The sequence below is a fragment of the Bufo bufo genome, chromosome 8, assembly GCF_905171765.1.
Source record: "Bufo bufo chromosome 8, aBufBuf1.1, whole genome shotgun sequence".
Taxonomy (NCBI): domain Eukaryota; kingdom Metazoa; phylum Chordata; class Amphibia; order Anura; family Bufonidae; genus Bufo; species Bufo bufo.
The window spans coordinates 91,557,195-91,580,354 of NC_053396.1; the positions used below are offsets into that span (position 1 = coordinate 91,557,195).

The 23,160-nt window shown below is 46.5% G+C and overlaps 1 protein-coding gene across 4 annotated transcripts in view; it reads left to right on the forward strand.

The window, feature by feature from the left end:
• The window catches only part of RAB41 (RAB41, member RAS oncogene family), a 49,824-nt gene that overhangs the window by 18,252 nt on the left and 8,412 nt on the right, over window positions 1-23,160 (forward strand). For 3 of the 4 annotated variants that reach the window (XR_005780732.1, XM_040442293.1, XM_040442295.1), the window contains exons 2-5: window positions 9,140-9,198; window positions 11,381-11,434; window positions 12,349-12,457; window positions 19,393-19,504. Coding sequence is in view for 3 of the 4 variants with exons in the window: in XM_040442293.1 (XP_040298227.1) it covers window positions 9,140-9,198; window positions 11,381-11,434; window positions 12,349-12,457; window positions 19,393-19,504 (334 nt within the window). In the remaining variant the exon portion in view is untranslated. The remainder of the gene's footprint in view (window positions 1-9,139; window positions 9,199-11,380; window positions 11,435-12,348; window positions 12,458-19,392; window positions 19,505-23,160) is intronic. The other variant, XM_040442294.1, reaches the window with a different exon arrangement.

Here is a 23,160-nt window from a genome sequence, read left to right on the forward strand (position 1 = left end):
TTATATGTATAAATTACTGCTTTTCCCATAGAACCATGTATCAATCCGCACAGCTCCTCCTGCTCCATAAGACGCTGCCTGTAGCTTACATTGCATTTTCATGGTGACAGGTTCGCACCAGCATCGTAAAGATGTCTGGGGTCCTCTCCTCTCGGACATTTATGGCGTATCCTATCGACATCCATCTTTTAAACTGCACAGTTAGGCCAAGTCACCTCTGCGTCGGAGGCTCCGCTAAGGGTCCCCATGGCAGATTCCATTAATGATGCTGGACTAAGTAGTGCCGCATGTTGCATGTCCGTAAAATGCCAGGTCACATGGCGGAAACCGGTGTGGGGTCTGTCAGGTGCGTTTGTGTCCGTTTATATAAGTGATCCGGCATTCCGTTATTTTCATTGTTCCTGTATCAGAGCAGAAGAACGGAAATAACCCTGATGTGAACGCGGCCCTAGGCTGTCCATGTAGGTTCACATGTAGCGGTGGTGTGTCACATGGCTAAACTGCATGCATTTTACCTCAAATTTCCACAGTTTAAAGATAAGACATGGTAAATTTTTGTCTCGCCTGCAAAAACTGCACCCCTCCAGCTATACAGCGCAAGCCTATAAGCTGAGCTGTGAAGGCCTCACGAGCAGCACAATTCTCCGACTTATTCCCACAGTCGCCCATTTACTGTAGTTGATAAGTGGGTCCTAATAGGCATTTACATCACACTTCCAGACATGCACTTCAGCGTACGCCCTATATAGCAGAGTCTCCTCAACTATTCCAGTCTGATGGAGGCCAGGAGGACATACTGTTAGTGGGGCCTATGGATGCGGTACATGTGTACCCTGGGAGCTTTCTGGTGCAATGTGCAGTACTGTAACTGAGGGTTCAGTGGTCAGGGATCTGCTGGTGGAGGTGGCCTTCACTAGGAAATTCTAACAGAACCTCTTTAACCCCTTCACTACTGGAGGTTTTTTTTTGTTTTTGCATTTTTATTTTTCTTCCCTATTTTCCTTGAGCCATAACTTTTTTTTATATTTCCGTTCATGTAGCTGTAGGAGGGCTTAATTTTTGCGGGACAAGTTGTACTTTCTAATGCCACCATTAACTATGGCATACAATGTAGTGGAAAGCAGTAATGTGTTTTGTTCCCACGGCGTTTCGTTTGCGGCAAAACTGACCCATGCCCTTCATTCTCTGGGTCAGTATGATTACAACAATACCCCATATGTATAGGTTTTTTATATTCTAACCCCCATAGCTTTTTATAGTTATATCTACTGAGCTGTATGGGGGCTTATTTTTTGCGGGACAATCTGTAGTTTTTATTGATACCATTTTGGAGTGTGTGACTTTTAAAAATGGCAAATTGGCCATTTTAACCCTTTTTTTTCCCCTTACGCCATTCACCGTATTGGAAAAATATTTTTATATCTTAATAGTGCGGGCGTTTTCGGTCGCGATGATATCCATGATGTTTATATTTTTTGGGATTTAGTTTTTTTACTATACGGAAAGGGGGGTGATTTTAAACTTTTTATGTATTTTTAATCATGTATTTTTTTTAAATGACCTATTACTGTCTATTGCTCATTTCTTATGTTGGCCTGCCATCTGGTGGCCAAAATAAGAATTGTAGTTTGAATACTCTGGGTCTCTTCAGCGAGACCCAGGGCATTCAAACCAGTTACCGGCATCCCCATTGGCCACAGAGGATGTCGGTAGGTGATCTCACTTGATCACGGCATCTAAAGGATTTAATTAACGTGATCGACATTATTGCCGGCCGCGGTAATTAGCGGCAGGTCTCTGCTGTTTGAAACAGCAGAGACCTGCCGGCCATGACTCCATGTTAACATGTACGGCGCTGGTAGTGAAAGGGTTAAAGGGGTTGCCCACTATTTCCTAGTTTCTACAAATGTGCTGGAAAGTAGACTATGACCACCCGCTGAAGAGTGCCGCCCCATTGTGTAGTACAGCCCTCCAGTTCCACACTGAAGCATGGGAGCCCAGTGCTACTTAGTAGAGGCCACTAATGGATGCGGCTGGTCATGTGCACCTCCTCCTATGGCTATGTTGGGACCGGAGCGCTGTGTAAACAGGGGCTCTCATCTACAGCAAACTAGCAAATGAACCATAGTGCCGATTCCAGCGCTCATTTAGGCCTGGGTCACATGTGACTCATTAGCTCTGGATTTGTTGTTGCAGATTTTCGTATGGCAAATCCGCAGAGTTTTTCAGGATTTCAGAATTCTCATCCACACGCTGCGTAAGGCTACTTTCACACTTGCGGCAGAGGATTCCGGCAGGCAGTTCCGTCGCAATACGGACGTAAACTGATGCCATTTGTCAGACGGATCCGTATGACAAATGCATTGAAACACCAGATCCGTCTCTCTCTGGTGTCATCCGGAAAAACGGATCCGGTATTATTTTTGCATTTTTAAAGGTCTGCGCATGCGCTGACGGGAAAGCCGGGCAAAACGGATCCGAACACTTAATGCCGGATCTGGCACTAATACACTTCAATGTAAATTAATGCCAGATCCGTCCTTCCGGCAAGTGTTCAGTATTTTTGGCCGGAGATGAAACTGCAGCATGCTGCGGTATTTTCTCCGGCCAAAAAACTTAAGAGGGACTGAACTGATGCATCCTGAACAGATTGCTCTCCATTCAGAATGCATTAGGATAAAACTGATCACTTCTTTTCTGGTATTGAGCTCCTGTGACGGAACTCGATAGCGGAAAAGAAAACCGCTAGTGTGAAAGTACCCTAAAGGCTACTTTCACATTAGCGTTTTATGCGGAACCGTCATGGATCTGCAAAAAATGCTTCAGTTACAATAATACAACCGCATGCATCCCTCCTGAACGGATCCAAATGTATTATGTCTTCTATAGCCATGACGGATCCGTCTTGAACATGAACACCATTGAAAGTCAATGGAGGACGGATCCATTTTCCATTGTGCCATATTCTGTCAGAGAAAACGGATCCGTCCCCATTGACTTACATTGTGTGTCAGGACGGATCCGTCTTGCTCTGCACCACAACATGGACAGAAAAACGCTGCAAGTAGCGTTTTGGTGTCCGCCTCCAGAGCGGAATGGTGACGGAACGGAGGCAAACTGATGCATTCTGAGCGGATCCTTTCTATTCAGAATGCGTTAGGGCAAAACTGATCTGTTTTGGACCGCTTGTGATAGCCCTGAACGGATCGCACAAACGGAAACCAAAACGCCAGTGTGAAAGTAGCCTTAGAAAAGGCAGCAGAATAGCTGGAGTATTGCGGATTTGAAATTCACAGCATGTCCGTCTATACAGCAGATTTCTTTTATGGGTTTTCACCCTTTCTGCTGGCTTTTTGCACGGTATTGTTACAGGTTTGTTTTTTTTGCGGCGGAAACATATCAATCTGGAGGAGATTTTTCCTCTGGATTTGTGACCACAGCCTTAGGCTACATGCACACGACCGTATGTGTTTTGTGGTCTGCAAATTGTGGGTCCGCAAAAAAAATTGATGACATCCGTATGCCATCCGTTTTATTTTTTAGTGGATCCATTGTAACAATGCCTATTCTTGTCCGCAAAACAGACAAGAATAGGACATGTTCTATTTTTTTTTATTTTTTTGCGGGGCTACGGAATAGACATACTAACGTGGACAGCACACTGTGGGTTGTCCGCATTTTTTGTGGACCCCGTTGAAATGTATGGGTACGCATCCTATCCGTAAGAAAAAATGGAATGGACACGGAAACAAAATACGTTCGTGTGCATGAGGCCTTAGAGAAGAAAATGTCTAATCCCGTCAAAGTTCTAGATTTGTATTAATATAATTGTCCTCTTTTTGTTACTTTATGGCAAGTTGATTTTAAGCGCCGTCTGTTGTGCTAGTACGTGGGATCTTTCACTGCGGCTCTCGGGCGAGATGGGTTTTTTAGGGCCACTGTTTACACAACAATCTGTAGTTCTTCAAAGCTGGTTAGTAAAATGTCCGTTTTTATTGTCAAATCCGGAGATTTGCAGTAAGCTGATTATGGTCTTGTCTTTAGCCATGAGGCTGGAAGGTCAGGCGGTGTATGAGGTGAGTGCTCGCCAAAGCTCACTGTCCTAATAGAGATTGCGATCATCAGATTACCGTACTGTCACGTGTAGGGTCTCGAACGGATGTATTACATAATGTGGAGGTCCCTGACCCGAGGCAAGGACTCCACCAGACCTGTGAAGGTGTCCTGTGGTATCTGGCACTAAGATGTTACCAGCTGATCTTTGTCACGTTGAACGTGGTGTCGGGGTGACCTGCCTGCGCAGCAGATATATGTATTTGAGAAAAGATTAGTATAACGTGTAATTAACTCCTGGGTTTAGGAGTCCTGCTCGACGACTGACAGGACAGCCGCTCATTGGGTGCGATCGCCCTCCTTATAAAGAAGCTTCTCCCTCCCAAGGATATATCAATCTGCGCAGCTCCTCCTGGTTATTACGTGAGGCTTAGGATTTTTATAGTCCTGTAAGTTGTGAGATGACGCCTCCATGGATTGGACTTCTTTTTCCAGGACATCTCACAGATATTGAGCTCTTAATAATTTGGTCTCCAAATCTTTGAACTTTTTGGGAAGATTTATCAAAACTGGTGCAAAGGAAACTGGCTTCTTGGACCCTGGCGAGCAATCCGATTCAGATTCCACCTTTTTCCAAAGGAGCTCTGAAAAATGTAGAAAAGTTAGATTCTGATTGGTTGCCTTGAGCAACTGCGCCAGTTTTGATAAATCTCCCCCTTTTATGTTCGTCAAGCCATTCCTGAGCAGCATGTCCGGCGCGTTATCCTGCCTCTTTAGGTGGGAATTAGGGAATATCGTTGCCACATTGTCTTTGCAGTGTTTAGGTAGGTGCTATATGTCAATGGAACATCCTCATTAATGCCGAATATTGCCCCCAACATCACACTCCCCCACTGGATTTGTTCCCCTAGTACATTTTGGTGCCATTTCTGTCCCTAGTAAGTGACACACACGTTGCTGGCCATCCACACAACGTATTCATCAGACCACATCATTTCATTGCTCCATGGTCCAATTCTGATCCTACACAGTACCATATGCAGCAAGCTGCCATCATCTATGTGTTCTGACGACTTTCTATCATTTACTATTGATGACCTATCCCCAGGCAGGGTTACCCAGTAGGGGGCATGCTGGGCGTCTTTCCAACAGATTTACGTTAGTTAAAGACAAAGCGTGGAGTGGTGCAGGCATAGATTTTGTCTGTCTGTAGGCTCGTTCACGTGTACATTTTTCATGGACATGTGCCACATATCCATTTGTCTTGGGGCTCATTCACACAACCGTATTTTTAGTTGGCATCCGATTAGCATTTTTTGCGGCTAGGATGCGGACCGTTTCATTTCAGTGGGTCTGCAAAAAATGCAGGCAGCACGCTGTGTGCTCTCCGCATCTGTGTGTCCGTTATGTAGCTCCGCAAAAAAAATACACGTCCCATTGTTTGTTTTGTGGACAAGGATAGGCATTGTTGCAATGGATGCGCCAAAAAAACGGTTGCAACACAGATGTCACACGGACTGCAAAATAAATACGGTTGTGTAAACGAGACCTTAATGTGTCTGTTCTCACACATCGGTAGTTTTTACTGATCAGGGACATGCAGTGATGTGGACCGAACACACCCATTGAAATCTATGTGTCCGTGAAAAACCACCGACACAAAACGGATGGCATCACACTGACCACAGTTAGGAGATGGTCTGGAAAATAATTTTCAGCAGAACAGTGTCCATGAAATAATGGACAAAAAGGCAAAAATGGACACTCAGACCAAATGCGGACCCTTCACGGTTGAAACGCCGTGCAATCCGTTTGTCACTGAAGTCCCATTCACTTCTGTGGAACCAGAGCTGCATGAAAAAAAAAAAGCAGAATATAGAACACGCTGTGATGATTTTATGATTATTATTATTATTTTCTTCCTCTTCAACGTTCCTAAAAGTTATTTACTATACTATATACAGTGGGATGCGAAAGTTTGGGCAACCTTGTTAATCGTCATGATTTTCCTGTATAAATCGTTGGTTGTTACGATAAAAAATGTCAGTTAAATATATCATATAGGAGACACACACAGTGATATTTGAGAAGTGAAATGAAGTTTATTGGATTTATGAGAGTCTGGATTCTGGTTGAAGGTATTTTGGACCATTCCTCTTTACAAAACATCTTTAGTTCATTCAGGTTTGATGGCTTCCGAGCATGGACAGCTCTCTTTAAGTCACACCACAGATTTTCAATTATATTCAGGTCTGGGGACTGAGATGGCCATTCCAGAACGTTGTACTTGTTCCTCTGCATAAATGCCTTAGTGGATTTTGAGCAGTGTTTAGGGTCGTTGTCTTGTTGAAAGATCCAGCCCCGGCGCAGCTTCAGCTTTGTCACTGATTCCTGGACATTGGTCTCCAGAATCTGCTGATACTGAGTGGAATCCATGCGTCCCTCAACTTTGACAAGAGTCCCAGTCCCTGCAGTGGCCACACAGCCCCACAGCATGATGGAACCACCACCATATTTTACTGTAGGTAGCAGGTGTTTTTCTTGGAATGCTGTGTTCTTTTTCCTCCATGCATAACGCCCCTTGTTATGGCCAAATAACTCAATTTTAGTTTCATTAGTCCACAGCACCTTATTCCAAAATGAAGCTGGCTTGTCCAAATGTGCTTTAGCCCACCTCAAGCGGCACTTTCTGTGCTGTGGGCGGAGAAAAGGCTTCCTCTGCATCCCTCTCGCATACAGCATCTCCTTGTGTAAAGTGCGCCGAATGGTTGAACGATGCACAGTGACTTCATCTGCAGCAAGATGATGCTGGTCTGTGGGTTGACTCTGACTGTTCTCACCATTCGTCGCTTCTGTCTATCTGAGATTTTTCTTGGTCTGCCACTTCGAGCCTTAACTTGAACTGAGCCTGTGGTCTTCCATTTCCTCACTATGTTCCTAACTGTGGAAACAGACAGCTGAAATCTCTGAGACAGCTTTCTGTATCCTTCCCATAAACCTTTGTCTTCAGGTCATTTGAGAGTTGTTTTGAGACCCCCATGTTGCTACTCTTCAGAGAAAATTAAAAGAGGAGGGAAACTTACAATTGACCCCCTTAAATACTCTTTCTCATAATTGGATTCACCTGTGTATGTAGGTCAGGGGTCACTGAGCTTACCAAGCCAATTTGAGTTCCAATAATTAGTTCTAAAGGCTTTGGAATCAATAAAATGACAACAGTGCCCAAATTTATGCACCTGCCTAATTTTGTTTAAACAATTATAGCACACTTTCTGTAAATCCAATAAACTTCATTTCACTTCTCAGATATCACTGTGTGTGTCTCCTATATGATATATTTAACTGACATTTTTTATCCTAACAACCAACGATTTATACAGGACAATCATGACGATTAACAAGGTTGCCCAAACTTTCGCATCCCACTGTATACCCCAAGATGGTTCCTAAAAAATAACCCACAACTAAGCCTGCAAAATAAAAAACTTGTGCCTTCTGGAACACAAAGGGGGAAATTGTTACTGGTCCCTAGGGGGTTAAAAGATGCAATGGTGTCCCCTGAGTTGTGCGCCAACAAGATTTAATTCAGACACATATTAAAAATCTACAACAAAAAAGTGACCTTTTCAGGAGAGTTTTTCAAGTTTTAATGTGACTGTTAGGAGGTTTAAAAGGGTTATTGAGACGTTCAGACGGCCGTATGTTTTGTTCTGCACCCATTCTGCATTTTTGCGGAACAGGTGCGGACCCATTCATTTCAATGGGGCCACAAAAGATGTCCACATCCGTTGTCCCATTCCGGGCCACACAAAAAAATATAGAGCATGTTCTATTCTTATCCGCAATTGTGGACAAGAATAAGCATTTTCTATGAGGGTAACGGCCATGCGCTGTCTGCAAATTGCAGAACGCACACGGACCGGTATCCGTGTTTTGAGGATCCGCAGTTTGCTGACTGCAAAATACATACAGTCGTCTTAATGAGCCTTTATATTGATCATCTAACCTCCTGGATCAGCTGTTAGGGTCCAATTACACATCCACAATTGTTATGTGATCTGCAAAACACAGACACCGGCCATGTGTGTTCCGACACTATGATAAAAATGCCTATTCTTGTCCATGGCTGCGGACAAGAATAGGACATGCTCTATCTTTTTTGCTGGACCGCGGAACGGAACTACGTATGTGTACAGCACATGGTGTGCTGTCCGCATCTTTTGCGGGCCCCATTGAAATGAATGGGTCCGCACCAGTTCCGTAAAACTGCGGAATGGATGTGGACGTGTGAATGGACCCTTATTAGAAGGGGCCAGGTGCTCTATGAGCACTCTGTCCTCTTCCTAGGCCATATGATGTCACCAGAGATGAGCGAATTTCATGTTTTGAAATTCGCTCACGCTTCGTTTGGTGGTAAAAGCAGAATTGCATTATGGATTCCGTTACCATGGACCATAACGCAATTCTATGACGGAATGCATAAAGAAATGCCTTTAGAGGCATTCCGTCATAATAGAAGTCTATGGCCTGCATAACGGATCCGTCCCGCTTCCGTTATGCAGGGGAAGTCCTCTCTGGAAACGGGACAGATCCGTTATGCAGGCCATAGACTTCTATTATGACGGAATGCCTCTAAAGACATTCCTTTATGCATTCAGTCATAGAATTGCATTATGGTCCGTGGTAACGGAATCCATAACGCAATTCTGCTTTTACCACCAAACGAAGTGTGAACAAATTTCTAAATATGAAATCCGCTCATCTTTAGATGTCACATGGCCTAGGCACAGCTCAGCCCCATTGAAGTAAACGGGGTTGAGCTGCAATACCAAGCACTGCCACTATACAGTGTACGGTGCTGTGCCTGGAAAGCTGCCGGGAGCCAGAGCTTCTATGAACGCAGTGACTCCCTGTAACAGCTGATCGGAAGGGGTGCCAGGACTCTGACCCCTGCCGATGTGATAATGATGACCCATCCTGAGCATAGGTCATCGTTATATTTACCTGGATAACCCCTTTAAACTAACACTGTTCCATGTCTCACCCGCTCCTTTAAAATTGTTATTCTTCTGCCTTTCTCCTGCAGTTGGGAAGACCTCCCTTATCACTCGGTTCATGTACGACAGCTTTGACAACACGTACCAGGTGAGAAGTACTAACGTTAATACTCCCTTATTGTTCCGAGATTAAAGTAGTTGGAGGATTAGTCAAAGCAGCGGCTCTTGTGAAGGTCTCTAATCACCTGTCATGCCCATGTCGTCTGGCAGTAATCACCCGTTCAATGTGTTATTGTTTCGGTGCCAGCTACGGGCTGCACTCCACGTGTACACATCCTGATAAGAAAAGCGCACAGTCCAAGTCTTACAGGTAGATTCAGCTATTATAGCAGCATTGTGTAACCTGCTCCCGCATCCCCCATCTTTTACTTGTTAGAAGTTATCCCCTATCCACAGAATAAGGGGATAACTTACCACTGGGACCCCCACCAATCTGCCCCCTGAAATGAATGGAACGGCCACACGCATGCCTGACCGACTGCTCCATTCAATTCAGGGGAGGTGCAGGGGGTATAGGGCCCTCGTTAGAACAAGATGGCGTCTGGTCGGTGCATACCTAATCAGAGCGCTGGATTCAATTATAGGATTCTCTCGGGCGCTGGATTCAATTATAGGCTTGGGAGGGTGCCGGCGCATGTGCAGATGGTCTGATTGAGGCCGATGCCCATAAGTATCTATCGGGCATGCGCGGCAACTGACAGGATCGGGGAATGTAAGAGCCGCCCAGCGCAGTGAATAATAATGAGCTGGGCGGCGCTAGGAAGCGACAGTTGAGGCGCAGCTGGGCACGAAGGTAGGAGAAAAAACTTGGGCATAAAGAAATGTGAAAAAACGCCCCTTGGGCATAAAGAAATGTGATTGACAGATCAATATAAAGTTGTTTTTACATGGTTTACAATGCGGACAGGGGGTACTCTTATATCATTGGAATACACTTTAATAGATCTATGACTGCATAGGAATAACTAAATATGTTTATAGGGCCTGTCAGTGTCCCTTTAAAGGGTAACTGTCATGTTTTCATGAAAAAAATTATCTATTTTAGCATATGTTACTGCTGCAGCATCATTATGCATAAAGCAATCTTTAGTTTCTTCACATACCACTGTTTTCCTTGAGTTTTTCCCTTAGTTACAGCTGTTTAAACATTTACAATATGAGGGCCTTCTCAAGATGACTCCTCTGCCAGTTCTCTGAGGCCAAAACTGCTTTCCCTCACTTCCCATACACACTTGCTGTAGCCAGCAGCTCCCTGCCAGCCAATCAGATTAGATTACTGAGAGACATGCCTCCTCACTCTAAAGCCTAATTCAGGCATGCAGTGTGAGGACAGCCCCTCCTTCTTCTGTTTACATTAAGTTGGGAGACAGACAAGCCATGGGAGCAGTGGAAAGGGACAGAGGATATTAATGAAAGCTGGTATTATAAGGTAATTACAGATCTTTGACAATCATTGACAGACTCAGGTATACATGCCTAGCTCTAATAAACTAGCAAATAAAATAAAAATATGACAGTTACCCTTTAATCTAAAGTTATTCCCCTACCATTGTACCCTGTGGCGAATCGGTATTCATTTTCAGTTTCTGTAGGTTACGTCCTGCATTGGAGCCTTCCAATGTAAGACGTAGGAACCGTCATTGTTAAGAATAAGGGGTATGGTTAGTGTCACATGGTCTGCTGAGGTCAGGACACATCTCACTGCCCTAAGGCATGATGGGAAAGCAGACATGACAAACCAGTAAGTAGGATTGAAGCACCCACGGGGATAAGAGAAAACTGCAGATGAGGTGAGTGAAAGGTAGTTTTTGGCATGACCCCTTTTTTATGTAACTTGTGTGCTTTATGCACATTTAAGGCATAGGACAAAGCACAATAACTGGTAAGGCTATTTTCACACTTGCGGCAGGATGGATCTGGCAGGCTGTTCACCCTGTGGGATTCCGTCCTGCCGCTATTTCGCCGGACCGCCGCTCCGTCCCCATTGACTATAATGGGGGCGGAGCTCCGCCATAGCACGGCGAAAGGCCGCCAGACTAAAAGTACTGCATGTCCGACGGCCTCTCACCGCGAACTGCCGTGCTGTGCCGGAGCTCCGCCCCCGTCCCCATTATAGTCAATGGGGATGGAGCGGCGGCACGGCGAAATGGCGGCAGGACGGATCCGACAGGGTGAACAGCCTGTCGGATCTGTCCTGCGGCTAGTGTGAAAGTAGCCTAACCTGTGCAGCTATGAGATTCTTTCATGACGTGTATTCTACTTCTTTACAGGCTACAATTGGCATTGACTTTCTTTCTAAGACTATGTACTTAGAGGACCGCACGGTAAGTGATGTATTCCTGTCTGTATCACTACTGGATGTGTGTGTTTTCCATTTTTATTTTTACATTTTTTTTTTAAATCTCTATAAATATACAGTATGTTACAATTCTAATGGATACAACATATCAGAATATATTGAGTCCTAGATTTATGTATTACTAGGTGTAGAACATCTAACGTATCTATGCTAAATATCTGCATTCCTTCCCATCATACAAATGTGGAGATTCAGAAGAATTTCTGGCTTCCCAGATGTCATAAAGGCATGTTAGGTTGGGGTCCCACCTGTTGGGATGACTTCTCCAGATTGCTGATTCTATGTGGCTGTTGTTTGCTCTGCTGTCATTGGAGGGTGATGTCTGTAGACGTTACTGCGCAGTACATTGAAGTCACTCATAGTACAGCAGATTGCAAGGTGTTGTCTGGTCATTGGATTATCTGAAAGGGGGCAGGAGCCAAAGATAAAATTCAGTTTGTGGCCCTCAGTGCATGACTTGTGTGGCCAGTCCTCTGGAATCTGAGTAAAAAATAAAACGAATCCCAGCAGGGCCCTTGAGTTTAGCAGTTCAGGTACCCATATAGCGATATCTGATAGACAGGGGGCTGGAATATGTTGGGACAGACGTCTATTTGTCAGTAATTTTTTAAGATTTTATTACAGCTTGGGGAGAGGGCGTTCTTTAGCTATGATAAGGAGAGAACGCTGGCTGCTATATGATCCACAGTCGTTTTTCTTCATTTTTGAAGTTTAGCTTCTTGGCTTATTTCTGTAGCTTCACAAACACAATAGTGTAAATTGTGGATTAATGCTTCCCAGTAAATCTCAGCCTTGCCGTCAAGTCAGTTGTCTACTGTTGGCTAATGTTCCCTCCTTACAATATGTGTTCCTTCTCTTTCTCCTTCTACCTGGTACCAGCAGGTGCGGCTGCAGCTCTGGGACACCGCCGGACAGGAACGTTTCCGCAGTTTGATCCCCAGCTATATACGTGACTCCACAATTGCTGTTGTTGTGTATGATATTACAAGTGAGTGACATCAGTATAAAAATCCTAATGGCATTTGTTACAGTGCCAAAAATAGGGTCGTACTGTAAAAAGTATCTATGCCTATGAGAAGGGGCAGCACACACCAGCCCAGCAGACATCAAAAGGGTTACTTAATCCTGGCCACTTACCGGTCGATGGGGCCCAGCTTGCCTGGAGCATACACTGAATGTGGTTTATGTAGGAGCAGTCCCGTTCAATACCTTGTTCCAAATCATTCATTTGAGGTGATTTGGAAGGTTTTATTATGCAGATCTTCATCTACAGTGGGTGGTTAAGACCATTAGCACCAAATACCTGGACCTTTCATCCCTTCATACCTTTTGTGAAAACTTCTGCAAAGGAATAAGTGAAGCTATAGCAGTCAGATGGCTCCTTTTGAAGAGGCCCTTGCAGAATTAAAGGGAGTCTGTCACCTACATAACATGTTTTAAACTGATGATATAGCTCTGTGGGAGGCAGATCCATAACACTGATGGTACCCATGTTTAGTTTTTCAGAGCCTCCAAAGTACCTAAAATAAAGTTTTAAAAATATGCAAATTACCTATCGCAAGTGCCGAGGGGCGGAGAGTGTGCTGCAAGTGCCCAGTGCTCCCCGCCTAACTTACTCCTGACTCCTCCCCTCTGTATCGTCCGGCCATATTTCCGGTATTGAGATCCGGCAGATGATCTCAATATCGGAAAAAAACGTTTCCGTTTTGTCCCCATGCATTCTGAATGGAAAGAGATCTGTTCAGGATGCATCAGGATGTCTTCCGTTCCGTCATCTTTCCGTTTTGTGACCGGACACAAAACCGCTGCAAAGAGCGGTTTTGTGTCCGGTCATAAAAATGGAGCCTAAAAAAACGGACCCGTCGCCTATTGACTTTCAATGTATTTAGTGACCCGGATCCGTTTTTTTTTTGTTTTGTTTTTTTAATTTTGATTTCACACAACCGCATCCTAACAGAACGGATGCATCCTGATGTGCCTCTGCCGGATCTAAATACCAGAATTAATAATGCAAGTTAGAAAGTAGCCTTAGTCCACACCTTCCTAACTTATGAACCCCTCGTCCCTTGGCCACCCACTGTTCCACTCTTATGGTACTGGGATGCAGTACATTCTCTGGCTCCCCTGCCCCCAGATCATTCTGGTACCCACATGGTCCTACTTCTGGTTCTTGCAGATATGCTTGTTGTCATGCTTTTTATGAACCCACACCCTTCTGCAGACAGGACAGATGCGTACTGTAACATTTATTAAGACTCACGTTTTAGACCCCCGTCTTAATAAGGCCCTGATCTGGTGGTGCATCGCTGAAGTTGCGCAGAGGCCTCTACGTAACTTCGGCAGATCCACCGCCGCTTCTAGATTTAAGACAGCTTCCTAATATTTAGACCAGTTTCTATGCCTAAAACAGATGTAGAAAATGGTAAATGAGATGGGGCTCCTGGCCCGTCCCCTGCCATGCCCACTTTTTTAGACCTGGTGTGAGCAGCGAAAAGTCGCAGGACCTTTGCGCCATGATCTGAGCCAGAAATACGCCTAATATAGGCGTATTTCTGCTTAATAAATGACCCTCATTTTTCTATACTTCAGTCTACTTAATGAAACTAAAATGAAATGAGCCATTCCTTTTCAAGAAATGCGAGCGTTTTAAGTAGTGTTCATATGTGCGTCGGAGGTTACAGTGCCAACTGGTGATTATGGGGCGATGATGGGGAGAATATTCACACACATCAGATTTTTTGCAGGACTTTCTCTGACTCTCCCATGTATTTGATTTGATTCACCTTTAAACAGTTCCATTGGGGCTGGTTTAAAGGCATTTTCTTGTACTTTTTTCCATTGGGGGACACAGACCATGGGTATAGCTTAGAGGTATTAGTAGGAGGGACACTATGCAAATACAAAAGAGCTCCTCCTCCTCGGGCTATACCCCCCGACTCCACCAGGAGAAGCCCAGTCTTTGCTTAGTGTCTGGTGAAGGAGGATGACACTCCCTTTTGACTACTCCTTTTTGTTATTTTCTTCTAGATGGGGACGCAGGTCGGCATGGCGCCTTCCTGGTCCCCCATGGAGTGCCCGCCGCTGTCTTTGGGACGCTGCCTGGCTGCCTCCATTATCCCCCAAGAAGGCAAGTGGATCCGGGCTCGACCTGTTAGCTCCGGCATCCCACCAGCACCTGGGTCACCTGCTGCTGCCCTCCATCCAGAGCACTGTACTCAAGGAGTCAGATGTCTGAAGAGGTGAGCCCTGCTGGTATGGAATAGAGGGAGAAGACTGCAGGAGCAGATAAGTATGGCTTCCCCTCTCCCTCCCTATGGGATCTGTGGCGGCTGGTTGATCAACTTTCTGTTGGGGGAATGGATGGGCTGCCTGAGTGCGGAGAGATGGATGTGTTCTCCAGGGCATTGGAGGCACTATACCAGATCTGGACAGTTTAGAGAAGGCCCTTACTCTGCGGGCCCCTCTCTCTGTTACCATCGTCTGTACCTGTTAGCTCCCGACCAGTTAGGGCCCTCCGTTTATTCTAGGCCACCGGCACTGCTAGTAGCTCCGGCCCTGTTTTGGGGGCGGAGCCTTCCCTCAGCAGCTCCCAACCAGCGGCGGCCCCTCCATTTATTCTAAGGGCCGCCGTCGCTGCTGTCATCCACCCGAGGACATCTTTATTTACCCCCACCAGACGTTCCCGGCACCAGATGCCATTTTTTTCATAGGACCGCGTGCGCTCTTTTTTCGCGCCTCTATGACGCGTCGGGGGGGGCGGAGCCTCGCGCTTCGCTCTGTGTTTTTTCTCTGCTTCCTGAGAAGCTTCTGAGCTGCTCTCTGCCCCTCCGGTGGATGTCGCTGCTATGCATAAATGGTAGGAACTGTTAGCTTTTTTCTTCTTGCTAATCTTGTTGTTGTGGCCATCATGCCTAAGCCGGGGCCCCCACTTAAATCTGCAAGTCCTTCAATCGGCCAAGACCTCTTCTCAGACCCAGTGGGGTCCTGTATGAGGTGTCTTATGCGCCTTCTGTCTCTGGTATTTGTGCCGCCCGCCCTGCTCCTGCCCTACCCCACCCCATGTGGACAGGATCATCCTTCTCCTCCTTCTCTCGCCAGCCCACCACCCCCCCCCCCCCCCCCCCCCATCCTTGCGGATCCTGCGGTTCCCGCTTGGGCATCTGCCATGTCCAGCGCGGCCGCTGATTTGGTCTTAGTCGCCAAGGCAGCCATGTCCTTTAATCCTGTGGCGCCAACCACTCCATATCCTCTCCGTAGTCAGGCGTCCACTGTGGGAACCACTAAGAGGCACCTCGGATGACTCCGTCTCCCCCCCCCCCCCCCTCGCCTAGAGGCGCGTTCGGACAACTCTCCCCCCTAGGGAGCGCAAGTTTGAAGGGGGATTATCTGGCTCGGACGGCCATGTCCTTTTCGGAATATAGGGCATTTTCCATTCTTGTGGCGCCAATCACCTCTCAGTGGTTCTCCACAGTGGACGCCCGACTACTAAGAGGTAGCGTGAGCGGCAGCATCCATCCTCGGATGTCTGTCTCCCCCCCTCGCCTAGTGGCGCATTCGGATGACTCTTCTCCCCCCCTTCCCCCTAGGGAGCGCAGGTCTGAAGGGGAATTGTCCGGCTCGGACCAGGTTATGGAGCGGGACCCCTCGACTAAGCTCTCCACCATGGTGGCTGACTTAGTGGCGACTGTCCGAGACACCTTTAATCTCCAAGGGGATTCTCCTCCTTCCACTAGTCGGGAGTTCCCCACTTTTTCTGTCCAGGACGCCGGAGGCTACTGCGTTTCCGGTCCATGAGGCATTTTCTGCGGTCATATCCAGGGCCTGGGGCTGTCCTACCAAAGTTCTCGCCCACCAAGCGCATGAATACGTTTATCCTTTCCCTGCTGACGGCGAAGAGAGGTGTCTTCTCCCCCTAGGGTGGATCCCCCGGTGGCCAGACTAGCCAATTATACGGCCCTCCCTGTCTTAGACAGCTCCTCTTGCAGGACGCTGTAGACTGGCGCATGGACTCTCTTTCCAAGTCCTTTTTTCACTGGCAGGCGCGTACCTGCTACCTGCCTTTGACTCAGCAGGGGTGGCCAGAGTCCTCTCGGTGTGGTTACAGCGCCACCACCAAGAACTGGCGGAACAAGATGCGTCTACGGACACACTGGATTTGGTTTTCCAGATGTCTCAGGCTTCAAAGCTTCTTTGCGAAGCTTCTAGGGACATTGCTTCCCTCTTTGCCCGCATGTTAGCCATCTCGGTCATTCAGCGCGGAGAGGTCTGGTTAAAAGTGTGGGACACCGACGCCTCCTCCAAACGTTCCCTCGCTAATCTCCCCTTTGGGAGTTCCAGACCTTCTGGGGCTCAGCTAGGTGAGTTTGTCTCTGCCGCCACTGGGGGCAAGGGCACTCATTTTCCCCAACCAAGGTCCAAGCGCACTTTTAGGACCAGGTCATCCAGTTCCGGTACTAGTCCTTTCGTCGCTTCTCGTCTGGTAGGACGTCGCCTGCTTCCTGGCACTAGAGGGCTCAGTCAGCCCGCCCTGCTGCTCCTAAGCAGTCCTCCGGATGAATGGGACTTCTTGATGGCAGTTTATTCCCTTCTGGACCGGGGGGTTATTATCCCAGTTCCCCCTGAGGAACAGGGCACAGGTTCTGGTCTAACCTGTTTGTGGTCCCAAAGAGGAAAGGGTCGGTGCGTCGATCCTGGATCTAAAACTGTTCAACACAGAACACCTACCTGCATGCCCCGATCGCAGAATCTCACCAATGATTCCTGCGCTTCGCCAGGGGTGGTCGACTCTATTAGTTGTCGCCCTTTCTTTCGGGTTAGCAACCGCCCTCCAGGTCTTTATTAGATCCTAGAGTCGCTCATGCGCTTCTTCATACCAGGGGCTTTCCTTGCTGCCCTACCTGGACGTCATTCTGTTCCAGTCTCCAAGTCGTTCCAGTTCCGGAACGCAGTGTCACATCTGCTGCGCTCCCCGTGTCTCTCCATCCGGAAGTACATGCGGGTCCTGGGTCTTATGGTAGCCTCCTTCGAGGCCGTTCCATATGCACAGTTTTCACACTCGTTTGCTGCAACAGGAGATACTTTCCCTCTGGGACAAGACCTCTCTGGGTCTGGACGATCGCATCCTCCTGTCTCTGCGGGTTCGGACAGCTCTCTCTTGGTGGCTGTTTCCGTTGAACCTGAAGTCGGGAAGGTCCTTCCTCCCGTTCTCCTGGACGGTCTTCTCCACCGATGCCAGCCTTCTGAGTTGGGGCGGCGTTCTCCATGGCCTCTTCCCGACAGAAAGGACCTACTGTCTCAGAGCCCGCTCTTTCTCCGGAATTTACGGTCTCTTCATTTAACGGCGTGACTGTTGAAACCGCCATCCTGGAGAAGAAGGGGTTCTCGGATTCAGTTATTAGAACCATGATTAGTGCGAGGAAGCCGGCTTCCTCCCGGATTTACTATCGTACCTGGAAGGCCTTCCTGGCTTTTTGTGAGAACTCAGGGTTTCCTCCCCTTCGCTTTTCCATCCCGATGGTGCTGTCACTTTTTCAGCCCGGGCTTGAGATGGTACTGTCGCTGAGTTCCCTGAAGGGTCAGGTTTCAGCGCTGGCCGTCTTTTTCCAGAGGTCCCTTGCTCTTATGGGTCCTGTGCAGACTTTTCTTCAGGGGGGGACACATTCGGTTTCTCCGTATGTTCCCCTTTTGCCTCCTTGGGATCTCAAGTTGGTCCTGCACGCTCCGCAGACGGCCCCCTTCGAACCTCTAAGAGAGGTCTCCTGATTTTTCTCACCTGGAAAGTGGTCTTCCTTGTGGCCATATCTTCCATCAACGGGTGTCGGAGCTGGCTGCTCCTTCCTGCCAGGAGCCTTTTCTGTTTTTTTCATCAGGATAAGGTTGTGCTCCGTCCGGTTCCCTCTTTTTTGCCCTAGGTGGTCTCTCCTTTCCACCTTAATGAGGATTTTGTCCTACCCTCCTTTTACCCTTCTCCGGCAAACCCCAAGGAACGCGCTGTGCATTCCCTGGATGTCGTCCGGGCCTTGAAGGTGTATCTCACGGCTACCGCTTCCGTCCGCTGTTCGTATTCCCTCTTTGTGTTTCCCGAGGGACCTCGTAGGGGTCTGGCGGCCTCCGAGGTCTCTGTAACACAATGGATCCGTTGGGATATTCCTGCGGCTGATTGCGCTCGTGGTAGGGTTCCCACAGCTCGGATACCGCTCACTCCACTAGGGCAGTGGGGGCTTCCTGGGCAAGGCGCAATCGTGCCTGTGCATCTCAGCTGTGTAAGGCGGCCACCTGGTCGTCCTTACATACCTTTACGAAGTTTTATCAGCAAAATTCCCTGGCTTCGGCTGATGCTGTCTTTGGCCGCAGGGTTTTACAGGCGGTGGTTCCTGTTTGTCCGTTGGACGTTCCTCCTGGCGGTGCTGATATTGTTCCAACCCCATGGACTGCTTTAGGACGTCCCATGGTCTGTGTCCCCCAATGGAAAAAAGTATGAGAAAAGGAGATTTTTTTGTGAAACTCACCTGTAAAATCTTTTTCTCGACTTTTCCATTGGGGGACACAGCTCCCACCCATTCTGCCTGTTGAAGGAGGGGTTTTCAGTTCGGTTTATGTTGTGGTTGGACCTCATTGGCTTTGGTCTGATGGCTTCCATTACTTTTTCTTGTCTCCTTCTCCTACTGCTTTTGCAACGCCTGAGCTTCTCCTGGTGGAGTCGGGGGGTATAGCCCGAGGAGGAGGAGTTCTTTTGTATTTGCATAGTGTCCCTCCTACTAATACCTCTAAGCTATACCCATGGTCTGTGTCCCCCAATGGAAAAGACGAGAAAAAGATTTTACAGGTGATTTTCACAAAAAAATCTCCTTTTATTGCGTATGTGTGGATCCTGTCCAATTTGTGAAATGAAAAGGAACTACTAACACTTTTTTTCCCCATCAGATCTGAACTCATTCCAGCAAACTTCCAAATGGATAGATGATGTTCGAACAGAGAGAGGAAGTGATGTTATAATCATGCTTGTGGGGAATAAGACGGATCTGGCAGATAAGAGGTAACATGCTGGGCCAGCCTATTGACATGGAGGAAGTGCAGTCACTGTTTTATTACATCCTGGGGCCAGACTTGCTGCTTTTCTGTTTTTAATATTTTTTCCACTGTTTTCATCACTTTGCTAAAATATAATTTTTTTTTCTCTTGCTGTAACAGTAAACAGGCTTTCCAGCTTGAACAATCCATTGCATAAATGCCTGCAGTCCTCCACAGTAAATCCTGCCATACACAACCGCTGTTTCTCCAGACTCCCTCCTGACACCCCCATAAACATACACGTTTGGTTCAGCTAAACTAGTATGTATATTCAATGGGGAGAGAGACCCTACCAGACACTTCTGGAAAGATCAGGCGCATATATTCACTTTACCTGATCTTTCTCTTCCCAGACATCATCTGTCGAGGGAGAGTAGGGAGCTCTCTATACACATTAGGGTGGATCCGCATTGACGTTAGGGAATTTTGTTATAACAGACTTATAGACTTATAACAGAATATAGCAGAGTTTTAAGACAGAAGGGAAGCCTTTAGTTTTGCCTTCTGTTTTGCTCCATCCTAATACATGTCTATGGGGACACATAACGGTCCTGTTGACCCCATATACATGTATTCAGACGGAGCAAAACGGAATGCCTCTTAAAGGCGTCTGTTTTGCATTCCGTCCTAGAATTCCGTTATATTTCTGTTATAATGAAGCCTATAACGGAATTCCCTGACGCCACTGCGAACCCGTCCTTGGGCTGTCGGCTGAACGCACTCTTCTTCAGCAGAGTCGGACAATTAATACACTAATGTGTATGGGGGATAACTATTAGATAGTTGGGGTCCTACCGCTGGGAACCCCACGATCACAAAAACTGGGGTCCTGTACCCCTTCAACCGCCCCTGAAATAAATAGATCAGTCAGTTGCACATCCATGCAGCTATGGGAGTTCTGGATATAGGCGAGTGCTCTCCTCCATTATCTCCAGAGCTCACATACAAATAATTGGCGAGGCCATGCACATGTGCGACTGGCCGCTCCATTCATTTCAGGGGGGCTGCAGGGGGTACGGGGGCCCCTGTTCTCATCATCAGTGAGGATCCCAGCAGTAGGAACCCCACTGTTCCTAATAGTTATCCTGTTGATAGGGAATAACTTCAACCAACCGAATACTCTTTGATGCTATCTGCGGTAATGGAGGGAGTGCTTTGCTTACCTGAAGGATTCCCTTCACTAATAGGGCATATAAAGGGGTCCTCTTACACAATTCTGCATGAATGGCCCTTCTTGTTTTACTGATTGCTTGGGTGCACCACAGGAATAGCTTGTGTGTCCAGGGGGTAGGTCATGTACACCAGTGACTAGGAGCACATTTAAAGTGGTTGTCCTCTTATTTTACAATCTTCCCAAAACCACTAAATGTGTTTAAAATAATACAATAAAATCTGACGGTTCAGCCGTCGTCCTAGTAATGCCGCTCCGGTCCTCCCGTCTGGTCTGTCTTAGTGGTATAGAAGTCGGACGATCCCTTTAATACAGATAATGTGTGTAAGCAGCCGAGGTTCTCCGTCTACTCTCTGAACTGCTGTATGTGTAAGAACGGGACACTGTGCTCTTATTTCTCAGGTTTAATATAGTAATTTATCATATTAACTTTCTAGTTTTATGGTTGCCATTTATGACTTAAAGCATATCTATTGTCACACACATCACTTGCTGTAGCTGTGTATTCAGTATATATAGGGTGTAGTGCAGATAGAAATCTCCTTCCCTTCTGCCCACACATCCCCTAGTGCTGCACAAAGCCCTTCTAGTCCATCAGGAGTTTCCCCACTTCTGCTGCTGCTGCTCCTCCACAGAAAGAAGCTGCAGCTGCATCCCCCTCCTCCCCCACTCTCCTTGTGGATTTATTATGTTTATGGCTTGAAAAGTCTGACATATTGTTCTTCCGTTTTATTATTCTTCTCCACCCCCCTTTTTTCTATAGGCTACTCCTCCCACAGTTTTAGGTGTACAGTTACCAAACTTTGCACGCTTGTTCGGCACATACCCGAATTGGTTGCTTGTGCTTTTTTAACCGATCCTACCCTCCGGGCCCCTGAAGACCCCACTTTTTGCCATAGACTCTCATTGGAAAATTGTAAACTTTTGCCACTCGTACAGCTTTGAAGTTAAACTCTCCAAACTTGGGTCACTTAGTCATGGGGTCAACCTGAAAATTTCTGTCACATTTTAGGAACTCTAAAAAGTAGGCAGAGCCACAAACAACCAATCAGATTTTCCCCTATTGACTTCAATGAGAAAATGTAAAAAGCTGTCGTTCTCACAGTATTTAAAGGGGTTGTCCAAGTTAAATTTATTGATGACCTATCCTAATATCAGATCGTCCTCAAACTTGGCCCAGTTGGTCACTGGAGGACTGGGATTAAAATTCTGAAAAGTGGGCTGGGCCAAAAACAACCAATCAGATTTCTTTGATTTAAATGAGAAAAATAAAAAATGCTGCCATTCTCATATTATTGATGTCATGGACCTCAAATATCACAAATGTGATCATTGGGTGTTTCCACTTCAAGATTAGAAAAGTAGGCGGAGCCACCAACAACCAAATTTCACTCATTGATTTTCAATAAAAAATAAATAAAACTGCTGCCATTTTTACACGTTAAATGCCATAATTCCCAAACCTTAAAGTGTTAGTCAATGGGTGATTGCGGTTCACAATTAGAGGGGGGGGGGGGGGGGGAATGGGCGGGGCAACAACAGCCAATCAGCTTTCAGCCTTTGAGCTTAATGAAAAAAAGATAAACTGCTGCTATTATCACAGTTTAAATGCCAAGTGTCCCAAACTTGGCACAATTACTCACTGGGTGACTGTGGTCAAAATGTATCAAAAGTGGGTGGAGCCTAAAACAGCCAATCAGATTTCACCTATTGACTTCAATGTAAAACTTTCAAATACTGCCATTCTCCGTTTTAAAGCCAGAGGCCCCAAACTTGGCACAGACCGTGACTGGGGTTAAAATTCGGAAAACTGGGCGGAGCTTAAAACAGCCAATCAAATATTACCTATTGCTATTCAGTGGGAATATTTAAATTGCTGCCATTCTTCCACTGTTAATGGCAGGGTCTTCAAACCATTCGGTCACTGGGTGACTGGAATTCAAATTTAAAGTGGGCGGAGGCAAAAACAGACAATCTGATTTTTTTGATTTAAATAGGAAAAACAAAAAATGTTGCCATTCTCACACTATTGATGTCAAGGACATGAAATATTACAAATGTGGTCATTGGGTGTTTCCATTTCAAGGTTAGAAAAAGTGGGTGGAGCCACCAACAACCAATCAAATTTCTCTAATTGGTTTTCGAGAGCTACTCCTCCCACCGTTTTAGTTCAAGCCAACATCCTGTGGTTTCTTCACAAACGACACCATCTATTTACTGCATTTATTTATTTATTTATTTGGGGGGGGGGTTTTCAGAATATTTACATAAGGGTGGCAGTCAGGTAAGGGGAACTACAGACAGTTGGGAGGTGAGGAAGGATGCATGTAACGTATAGTACACATCTTATGCATCCACACATGCTTCATAGCAGTAGGTACACTTTACCTTCATGTTTTCATGAGTTTTGTTTTTTCATTTTGTATGCATTTTCATATTTCCCATCAGCC